This window comes from Cricetulus griseus, chromosome 5, assembly GCF_003668045.3.
Source record: "Cricetulus griseus strain 17A/GY chromosome 5, alternate assembly CriGri-PICRH-1.0, whole genome shotgun sequence".
NCBI lineage: Eukaryota > Metazoa > Chordata > Mammalia > Rodentia > Cricetidae > Cricetulus > Cricetulus griseus.
The window spans coordinates 100063826-100075929 of record NC_048598.1 but is presented as its reverse complement, the minus strand read 5'-3'; the positions used below and the strand labels follow the sequence as shown (position 1 = coordinate 100075929).

At 39.7% G+C, this 12104-nt stretch overlaps 1 protein-coding gene across 1 annotated transcript; it reads left to right on the top strand.

Moving 5' to 3' along the window:
- Positions 1–7157: 7157 nt before the first annotated feature.
- Positions 7158–10295, top strand: LOC100760194 (olfactory receptor 1073). The gene has a single exon (XM_027419574.2). It carries the CDS (start codon positions 7224–7226, stop codon positions 8352–8354), a length of 1131 nt encoding a protein of 376 aa, XP_027275375.1. The 5' UTR covers positions 7158–7223; the 3' UTR covers positions 8355–10295.
- Positions 10296–12104: the final 1809 nt, after the last annotated feature.

Sequence of the window (12104 nt, the reverse complement as noted above, 5' to 3'; positions counted from 1 at the left end):
AATGAGGAAACAAGTTAGGTGGGACTAGGAGTCAAGGAAGATTCTGGGAAATGTAGTAAAGATAAGTCTTGTGATCCAGGCAGGAAGTGACGTAGCAGGCAGACTCAGAATATAAGCCAGGACAAGCAGGAAATTGCTCTCTTCCTTTTTCTCTTCTCTTCTCCGTGGAGCTGCCATGTGATCCGCTGGTAAGAGGGGACGCATACAGCTGGCATCCTCAATAAGATAAGTCTTATAAAATATATAGATTAGTGATTATGGTTGATAATTAAGACTGAGCTAGCAGATAAGAAATCCTAGTCATTGGCCAGCAGCATTGTACCTAATATAAGTCTCTCTGTGTTATTTTGACTGCCCATGTGGCGGCGGGGCTCAGGTGGCTTGGCGGAAAGATTTATTGTTACAGGTTTATATCAAGATTATTGATTTCTTTTAGATTGTTTCAACTTGGTGAAGTACAGTTTTTTTTAGAGTGCATCTGGGAATGTAGCTCAGTAGCATAGTGTTCACCTACCATGCACAAGGCCCTGATCTCAAATCCCAGAACCACATAAAACAGAAAAAAGAGAGAATATTCAAGTATGTCTTCATGATTCTCTGGCTTTCTTGAGTTTTTGTTGTTATGCCACCCTTTTATTTCTAATTTTGTTAATTTGAATATTCTCTTCCTGCCTATTAGCTAATTTGTTTATCTTACTGATTTTCTCAAACAATTAACTCTGTTTCATTTGTTGTTTGTATTGTTTTTGGTAGTGGCATCTTGCCTTGTCAGTGAACTTTTGGAGGTGGCCACACTCTTTGGGCATGGTTTTCAGCTGCAGATATGACCCATTATAAGGTAGAGGGGTGGGCTTGTCTGACTGAGTGAACACTGGGAGACTGGCATGGCTGGCTCTGGGTTATGGAGTGCCATGGCCAGCCAGCTGCATAGGGTGATTGTGTGAATCAACTCAAGTGGGCGGGCTTTAAATGAGTCCACCAGACTCAAGATATATGATACTTAGTTGTTTATTAGGGAAGCACTTAAACATATAAGAGTAAATAACCGCAGCAATCTTCCTGCTCCAGACGATGCAGTCTCTGCCCTTTGGCTGCTCTCCACAACACAAGAGAGCATAAGTTGTTGTTGATGTCCAGCTCTTATCTGAGGTGGTCAAATATTATTTGATTTTCTTGTATCTGTTGAGTCTTGCTTTTTGCCCAAGAATGTAGTCAATTTTGGAGAGAGTTCTACAAGGTTCTGAGAAGGATGTATATTGCTTTGTGTTTGGGTAAAAGTTTCTGTTAACGACTGTTAGGTCCATTTGCTTTATCATGTCAGTTAGCTCCAGCATTTCTGTTTAGTTTTTGTCCTGATGACCTGACTATTGGTGACAATACAGTATTAAAGTTACCTACAATCACTGTGTAAGCATTAATATGTGATTTTAGCTGTAGATGTGATTTTGTTATGAACTTACGTCATTTTGTTTAGTGCATAGATGTTTAGGATTGCAATATCTTCTTGGCTGACTTTAATGATTGGATCCTATTGGTGTGGCTACTGGAATTTCTGAGTAGACTGTGTTTCTAGGTACTGGGAACTGACACTTAGGAATGGGTATGGGCTAGAAGAGGAGGGTCAAGGGGATGCACAAGAAGAACAAAAGCAGTGTGCCACCAGGATCTGCTTAGTCCTCTGGAAATGGGGACAGAGAATGAGATGTCGCAACAGATTGTCTGCTACTAAGGAATTGCATTTGGTGAGAGAAGGAAGAATTAGGATTGCCTTCTTGCTTCCCTTGCTAGCATGACTGGATGATTTCCAGGAAATGTCTGTGGGAGTTCACATCAATTTAATTTTTTAAAAAGTGTTTCATTGACTGTACTTCAGAATAAAACCCTAGAGATGCAGGCAATCAATTTATATCACTAGTCTGACATTTTCTTTTCCTTTCTAAAATGCTATATAAATATCCCACTCTATTCACTGTACCACTTGCCAGTCTTCTCTGGAAACACCCACAACCCCACCCCACACACACACACACACACACACACTATTGCGTAATGATTTACTGAGACTCTGGGCATTTCTCAGCCCACTCAAATGACATCAAGTTAACCATCCACTTATGAAAGTCAAAAACTACATGGGAGGGACAAAACTCTTAGCATGTGGGTTATAAGGTACTATAAACAATCAATCTGTAGATAGGATTATATAATCATTCTGCAGAGAATGGGGAGGTTACAGTAATAATGAAATGTGTACCACATTCAACTTAAGGCAGAAAATGGTATGGACCATAAAATATTTCAGTAGACAGCCAAATATTATGAATATGTTTTTAGGCATGGAACAAGAGGAATGAGAAGGATGAGGGAGTTAATTTGATCTAGCAAGAAATATCAACTTTGTAGACATCCTCAAGTACAGAACATCACCAGCCACTTTACCTAATATGTCTAAATATGCCTATTTAATGATCCCATAACTGGTCAGAATTTGCCCTTATTAGCTCAGCAGAGGACAGAATGTTCGACTGCAACGTGCTGTACTGGAGGAGGTTCCCCTTCTCACATCACTATTGCTGTCTCCCAGGGTCAGTGCATTATTGAACTCATTTTCTGTCCCAAAACTCTATGGTGTCATGGACAACTTAGTAAACAAGATACAGTGAAGTGGCCACACTTGCTGCTGTTTATTGAACATCTGCTAAATGCTAGGTAGTGGCTTTATGTATTACTTAGTTTTCACTTAAACCTTACAAAGCATATGGACTTTCTCTACCTTAAATATAAGGAGCCAAGGTATGTAGCTTTGATTTACTATCACGTGGAATTTCTACAAAAGGTAAGTTTAAATTTGAAAAAGCAGAAACTGAGCTACTAAGCCTAGTATCTGATCATGTAAAATTAGAACTGATGGAACTGGAAAGATTCGTTCTGTAGTTTAAAATATCTGCATTTTGAAAATGAGCTTCAGCTCTGGGAGTCAATAATGAAGATATGTGTGATACAAAAATGGCTCCATGGTGTTTATAAACAAAGGAATGAATTTAGCATCGCAAAGTGATCTTGCATTCTCATCTTCATTTCTGCATCATTCAAAATGGCTGAGATACAGAATCCATCACTGAGGCCAATGATACACAGGAAAGAAAATGAGGTATATGAATCAGTTGTCAGTGGGCTGTGAAAACACATGAAACCTTTAGCATAACATATGAAATCAGCAGTAATTATGTTGAGTGAAATAACTCGGACAAGGATAGACAAATGTCACATGTTCTGAATCCTATGGGATCTTAAAAGACTGCTGTACTCATAAACTCATAACAGCTGTGGTTTCCTGCAAAAAAACCTACACTAAGTTCAGCCAAACAGAATTCCAGCATGAAGAGGGTAGGGACTTTCAACTCATACCCCCCACTGAGGAGCTATTGAAGTTGAAGTCACTGGGGCAAAGAGTCCGTGGATGTAACACCTGATCCATTTACCATGCTCCGGTGGATGGCCCCACACCCATGAGTGTATGGGCAATATAACTCATATTCAATGAGTATGAAAAGATAAAAAGGAAGTGAAGTTTAGAGGGGCCTGAAGGGGGTGGGTGTGGATATCAAAACCGTTAAGTATAGGAAAGGGGAGAAAGCAAATACATTGTATGCATGCATGAAACACTCAAATAATAAAATGTTTTCTAGCTGGGTATGGTGGCTATGTGCTTCATGCTGAAGTTGAAACAGTTCCAGGATAGAATGATTTTTCTAAACCTCTCCCACTCTGGCAGTTGTGCTAACTATGCACTGTGGTTCAAGGTTCTGTGTCACCTAGGAGTCTGGGCAGCATCTTAACATCTACCCACTAGGTACAGAATAAACTTGTAAAAGCCTGCATGTACTCCACGTGACCAAACATCTCATGGAAGATTGAGCCCTTCTAGAGGACAAATTCTAACCTAAAGCATGATGACTGAGAGCATTTTCAGTAAACATTGCCCATTTCATCACTTGCCCTCTCTCAGTAGCATCTCAATTTTTAAGTCTATGAAAACCATCTTAAAAATAATCCTATAGCATCTAGTATTTCAAGGCTGTCTCCCATCCCAGTAATAGATAGTTGTGATTCTGCTTAGCTTCTGTGAACAGACCAGATCATGTACATTCAGAATGGGATGACTCTAGACCCTGAATGGAAAATTAGCTCATACTATTATTAGATACATATCCATTGTATTCTGGATATGTGCCTAAATTAAATGAATTGACATTCTAACTTCAGCCCACAGAGAATAGATTCTCTAAACAAGGCTCTTACACTTACCAAAATTTTCATAAATCAAGGAGTAAATACAGACCTGAATTTATATTCCTAGTGTAAATATCCTAAATGCCTGTAAAACTCTTCTTGAATCTGAGCATTGGTAGCTTCTCACAGTTTATTAATGGTGCATTTCTAACTTGATGAAGACAGATAGCACCCTCCAAGTCTACAAGGATGTGTGTCATCCACACTTCAAATCTTGAGAATTCCAGAAAATCTAGCAAATACAGGAAGTTAGATATGAAAGAAAATTAAAAGTGAAGGTTGTTCAAGCATGCTAATGGTGTTTGCTTTGTGAAGGAGTAATAGTCAAGGACTGACTGAATTTGCCTGTTTCTCACCAGGTCTCATGGGGCTATAACGTGAACAGGAAAATTTCTTTTCTGCTCAGACCAGTTTCCCCCAGAGAAATCAGTTAGTTGCTTAGAGCTTGGAATTGTATGTAATGAGAATACAGGGAGCAACAGGCATCACCCCTGGTCCTCATTGGAGACAATTCTCAGATGGACAGATTAAACTATTTCCATTTGCAGTCCATCTATGGATTAGGGACCACTGCTTCCTTCATTCTCAAAGTCTTTTCTGGAGTTACAGAAAGCCATCCATGAAAGAATCAAGACCTCTATAGGAGGAACTTCACAGAGGACCCATCCTGCTGAGTCCGAGTAGGTGCATCTACAATTGTGTATGAAGAATGGAAGGTGATAAAATGTACCTGATGCCCCCAAGAATCCAGCCATGCTAGCGTGGGGCTGAAGGGTTGGCAATTTGTTTTTGTTTTGTTTTGCTTTGTTTTTTCTCTCTCAGTGTTTGAAGAGTCCCACCTCGTTTTTTGTATGCATCTATATGTATGGGTATAACGGAGATATATGGAATGTCTAAATCTTGGGTAATATGCTCTGTCAGCACTTCATTGCAACACTTGCCAACCCAGTGCTTCTTATCCTGGGGGTATCTGCTATATTATTAGTAATAACTGCTTTTTATGCCTTTGGAAGGTTTTTTCATGTCTTTTTTACACTAGTTTTTGCCTTATGTGGTTGATTCAATTTCTCTATGGCAATCATTTCTTGCCATTTTCTACAGCATAGTCTTTTCTTTTGAGCAGACAAAACTTAGCTGTATTAAGGAAAAGTGAGAAGGAAATCCTGAGTGCAAGAGGGGCTCCCAAGAAGGCATTTTCACAGCATATTCTTTTGCACTCAACTACAGTTCATCTACATATGTTCATCAGAATGATTTCCCAAGCATGATGCCACCATGTAGCCTAGACTGCTCTCAGACTCACAGTGTTTTTGCCCTAGTTTCCTTAGCTCAGGGATCCCAGGCACATGCAACCAATCTGGTTCCTGTGCCCATATTTTATAGCCCTACAAGTTTTCATTATATGTATAGATGTTCCACTTTGAACAATGGGAATAAGTTATTTTAAGGGAAAGGTGAAATAATTTGTGTGATGCTGAAATGTTGAGATTTTCCAGGTGCAGACAACTCTTCAAGTCTGTGGTACCTCTTTTGCTTCTGCTGTAAGCAGCTCTATTGGAACATTAAAACCTGTCTATGTGCAACGTGTGAGATGGGCTAAGTTGAGACATGTTGCAGACCCTTGAGTCTCATCATTAGGACGCATGCTACAGATACAGCTCACCTCCTAGTTCCCTGATATTACTTATTTATTTTTAAATGCCATTCTTTTTTCATGCATGTGATAGAGAGACAGAGAGAGAAAGAGAGAGACAGACAGACAGACAGACAGACACACACACACACACACACACACAGAGAGAGAGAGAGAGAGAGAGAGAGAGAGAGAGAGAGAGAGAGAGAGAGAGAGAGACTGTATATGCAAATGGGTGCACATGCCATGGTGCATGTGTGGAGGTCAGAGGACAACTGGTAGGAGTCAGCTCTTTCTTCCACTATATTGATCTCAGGAGGGAACTCAGCTTCTCAGGCATGATGGCACCTTTATCTGCTGGGTCATTTTGACTGACTCACTGTGATTTTCTATGGCAGAAATACTAGCCAAGGTCAGTCCACATAGCATAATTTAAAGTGCACATTGACACATTTTGCACAGGCACTGTGTGAATGGGTATATAGAAGTTATTCTGTTGATATAACTGAAAGGTGACATCCATTCAGATAAGCCCCCCATCTCCTCCGCTTTATGTATGCCACCTTTCTACCCATTACATAATGAGACCTACTGCTATAACTGTCTGGTGTACATGGGTGGGATCATGCAACATTTTGATTACACAGGCATTCTGAGATCCTAGTGATCATGACTCCACTCTGTTATTTAACCCCTAGGCAGTTGAATTAAAAGGGCTATAACTTGAGTATACAAGAACTGAACAAGAAAGAAAAAGAAAGCAGGCCAATGTTCTTTTTAATGTTCAGGTTTATTTGTTTATGTGTGAGCATTTTACCTGTTTGTATGTATGTGCACCATATATGCTCCACAGAGGTCAGAAGAGGGTTTGGATCTCTGTAACTGGTGTTATGGTGGTTGTGAGCCACCATGTGGGTTATGGGAACCAAACCTGGGATACCTGCTAGAGCAAGTGCTCTTAACTTCTGAGACATCTGTGCAGTTGCAGCCCAGTATTCTTAACAACTATTTTGGAAAAGGAAGGAGACTAGTTGGGTGTGGGAAGGGGAACATAGGATAGTAACTTGAATATAATCAGAGTGAATAAATACTTGAATTAAGATGTCATTAAGAAACCCATCACACAATATGGATGCATTATATACATGTATACATATATATATATGTTTATATACATACACACATATGTATATGCTTATAAGCTACACAAATAACCTATAGTCCTGACTATAGACAAATGAATCCAATAATAGATTAGGAACATTACTTTGAATGTATTAGCTCTGTGTTTCTGGAAATGATGAGATCTCATTATGCAACAATCTCTGAATTCTCCAGCCATTGTGACTGTTTTCTTTCTTATGTTTTGTCCGTGGGGACTTTGTTATTTACATGCATTTATTCCACTGTAGTTTTTATATTTTTTATTATTGTGCATATCAAAAGCAGTCATATTATTTCTGTCTTTTCCAGAAGTCACTTACAGCACATGAAACAACAAAATGATACTCAGGGCTCACAGTTTCTCCTCCTGGGACTTTCAGAAGACCCGGAACTGCAGACCCTTATATATAGGCTCTTCTTCTCCATGTACCTTGTGACCATTTTGGGGAATCTTCTCATCATCCTGGCCACAATCTCAGACTTCCACCTGCACACAGCCATGTACTTCTTCCTCTCCAACCTGTCCTTCGTGGACATCTGTCTATCTTCCACCACCATCCCAAAGATGCTGCGGAATGTTTATGCACACCACAAGGCCATAACTTATGAAGGCTGCATCATGCAAATTTATTTTTTCACATTATTTGTAGGGCTAGATAACTTCCTTCTGGCTGTAATGGCTTATGATCGCTTTGTGGCCATCTGTCACCCCCTGCACTACACAAGCATTATGACACCTCAGCTCTGTGTGTCACTAGTTCTGGTGTCTTGGATCACAAGTTCCCTGAATTCCTCACTACAAGGCTTCATGGTCCTGCAGCTTTCTTTCTGTGCTAATGTGGAAATTCCACATTTTTTCTGTGAACTTAGCATGTTGGTTCACCTTGCCTGTTCTGACACCTTTGTAAATGATATGGTAATGAATGTTTTAGCTGCACTCTTGGGTGGTGGTTGTCTCACCGGCATCCTTTACTCTTATGCCAAGATAGTGTCCTCTATACGTGCAATCTCCTCAGCGCAGGGGAAGTACAAAGCTTTTTCCACCTGTGCAGCTCACCTTTCTGTTGTCTCTTTATTCTATTGTACCCTTCTGGGAGTGTACCTCAGTTCTGCTGTGTCCCAAAACTCACACTCCACTGCAGTAGCTTCATTGATGTATACAGTAGTCACCCCCATGCTGAACCCCTTCATCTATAGTCTAAGGAACAATGACATCAAGAGAGCGCTGAAGAAGAACTTTGTGAGAGAGAAATTAGAAAAGTGAGTACTGTATTGGGCCTTAAGTTTTAAAATAAGAAATTCCAATTTAAGGTCTGAAGAGTTTGAAATATCTTCTCTGACTCTTGGACTTGTACACCAATCCCACTGCCTAGACTGAGAGATCATTTTGGAAAATGGGATGAAAGAGTTTAAGAGCCTGAGGCAGTGGGTAACTACAAGGGGGACATTGTCTTCTAGACCCAGCAGGACATCTGTTTATATGAACTCAAAGAAGTTGCAACATGATGCACAAAATATGTCCAAATCCAAGCCAGACAAACCCAAGCACAGAAAGGGAAAGTGGCACACAATTCCAGCCCACATAGTGTAGTTATTTTAGCTGCTTGAAGGAGAGACAGTTTTCTCTAAGAGTGTAGACCCTGGTATTTTGATCACTCTCCAGTGGAAAGCCACACATGTAAGAGTATTGGAGCAGCACAAATTAGTCCCAAAATATTTAAAAATAAAAGAACACAAATGTGGATGGATATGGACTGGGTAGGTAGATGTGAAGAGCTGAAGAAGGGGCTCATATGGCCAAAGCACATATGAAAGTCCCAAAGAACTAATAGAAGAGAAATCCCATTTTTGGGTACAATGACAGAAGCAGGGGTTGTTACTTTAAGGTATTTTCAGTAGTTTCCATTTATTTGATTTCAAATTTTCTATTAAGTCGGTAATTATCCTGTAAGCATACTGTTTCTCCCAGTACCTAGTTTTCCCTTTTACAACTTTCAGACTTTCTCAACCCTGTTTTCAGTCACAAATAACACATATTTTTAAAGATCCCCATTTATGTCATACATGAATTTCTTTTTAAAAATGATCTTCATTTTAAAATTAGTATAAAAGATATATTATGGCATGTTGAAGCCAAGTGTGTTTCAACAGAATTTTCCTTCCCATTTCTCCCGCCCACTGTCACCTCTAACAGACCATGTAACCCCCCTCAGTCTCTCCCGCTTTCATGTTGCACATGTCCTTTAACATGTCCCCATCTTTCCTCAGAATCTCTTTTTACCATCTCTGGATCTCCTTTTACTAATAAATAATTTATATGAATACCATGGAAAACAAAGTGATTTTTCTTGTGGTTACTAACACAAGGTCTTGTGCTGGGCTTCTGCTCTGTCCTCCTTCCACTCAGGGGAACTCACATCCGACACCAAGGGCCATCTGCAAAGTCGTGGATGACAGCTGAGGTTGTGAAGGTCCTTCCTGCATCTTTTCCTGACTCAGCATCTTCTAACAGGCTTCTGTGCTTTATATTTTAGCAAGGAATTTTTTTTTATTTTCATGCCAATTTTGTTCTCTTCTTCAGTTCTGCATCCACAAACCTTCACCATTGTTATTGGGATACATCTATTATCAAACACATATAATGAGAAAAACACATTTTTAGTAAATTGATTTCCTTGACCTCTGAATGGTAGTGGACATTATACAAAATGATATAAATACATTCATCATACATTCAATCACTATGGAAATATTTCTTTGTCATACAATAAATATATTCATTGAGATATAAGAGAGTTCTGCCATATTAAAATAACTACTCTGAATACTGATTGATACATTTAAAAATATTTACCTTTGTCTGTGTGTGCCTATGTATGGGCTTGTGTACATGACTGCATCGGCCAAAGCTACGAGATGGTTTCAGGTCTCCTGGAGCTGGGGCTCTGGGAAGTTGTGAATCTCCTGAATTTAGTACTGGTCCTCTGGAAGAGTGACAAGTGACCTAAACAGCTGAGCCATCTCTCAGCCTCTGACTGACATATTTATTCTATTGTTATTATTAAAGTTAGTATTTTGGTTTTTTTTCTAGAACTTCCATTTTTCCAGAAACCTGATTGCTCTCAAGTTACAAGTAAGAGGGGTAATTTATTATATGTCTTCTTTATGCTCACAAGTCACTTTTGCCATCATGATAAAAATTTGTCTGTAAGAGAGCTTAATTTCCTATCCAGACATGTGATTTTGGTTCACTAGCTTTCCTATACAAATATGAAAATTCTTTTTTATGGAAAAAATCTCCATGTAGCAATGTCTAAATATAGACTATTGGGCATACTTGCAAAATGAATGGTGAATAATGTCTTTATTTACAGAGAAAACTCCAAAGTAACATGTTACACAGTTGTCTTCATGTCCATTGGTTATTATAAAGGTTTGCTTTTGCTGCAGAACAAGAATTGCTAATAATAAATATTTTAATGAAGTGTCACTGTTTTCAATAAGACAATATGACAGCCTAGATACTCTAGGCTATGCTGATCCTGGTATTTTGGTCAGTAGTGTTCAGCTTGTGAGTTTCTTCACATCTTGCCTGGGCTTCTAATTATTGGGGATTTATCTGAACATTAGATGATTTAGGACAGTTTGGTTGTGGAAACTTGCCATCCATCACAAATACTTTTTTATTTATAATTGTGAAAGATGTTTTTCCAGGTTATTGAGGCATGATTCAAACAAAGCATAGTAGAAATACTGACTGACCCTTAAGACTCGCTGTCAGTATCACCATTTTCTATTATTAAAGGAATACTAAGAAGACGTCAATGGCTCTATCAAGCACTGAACCCAGAATGATGCAATACCAACCTAAGCAAGATGTGTCTGCTAGTACAATACTGACAAGGATGTTCATGGAGGTAACCAATCAGCTACCTTGATTGAATTAAGGAGGTAATTGAGGTATGATGCTATAAAAATGTTCAAAACTCACTGAAAGGGAACTATAGACCCTAGCATAGAACCTCTTCTTATTTTCCTTATATTTTTTCTATTATTGAAAATGGATTTTTTGTCTCACATAATGTATCCTGATTATGGTTTTGCCTCCTTATACTCCTCCTAGTTCCTCACTGCCTCCTCTCCAGTTTAGACTTTCTGTCTCATTAGAAAACATATAGGTTTCTAAGGGATAATAATAAAATACAGTAAAATAAAATATAAGATAAAGACTTGGTTCCATTGGGTAAACACTCACCCCAAACACAGGCCATACTTGCCAGAAGACCATGAAGGCAGGCACCCATTTTTGGTTCACATAGGCAGACACCTCCTGCCCAACCATAGGTCATGCCTACTAGAAAGCTATTAGGCAGTAACCCTCAGACCTTCCTCACTTTTTAGGATCCAACAGACCTGATTTTCAGTTGTCCCTGCCCCATTTGTCACTGTGTCCCAGCCCCCAACTCCAGAAGACACCCCTACCAAAATACAGGCTAGAAGACCAGGAAGGCTGCCTGCCTGAAAACCTCTACTCCCTTGGTGTTCACCTTCCAACACTATCCCCAATCACCCTCTCCTCCTCCATGCTATATCCCAGCCCACAACCCAGATGGAGACTACTTGCTGATCACCGGAACTCCAGGTAGTCCACCTACCTACAGAACTCCACCACTTTGTGTGCCCCAATACTATCCTCAATCCCCCTTCCCTCTGCTTTACCATGTACCAGCCTCCAATTCTGGCAGAGACACCCTGCTGAATCAGAGGCCAAACAGGCCACCAGAATTCCTGCCTCCAACTCAGGTAAAGAACCCCTGCTCAACAAGAGACCATGCCAGTTACTGGAAGTCAAGCCCCCAAATCAGGTGGAGACTCCTTACACAACTACAGAATACACAGACCAGAAGACCAGAGGCATAACAGAAACCAAGGAACAAATCACACATCCAACAAAGAAACCCAGAAATCATCACTTAGACTTAGATCCAGCCATTCCTCTCTTGGGTATATACCC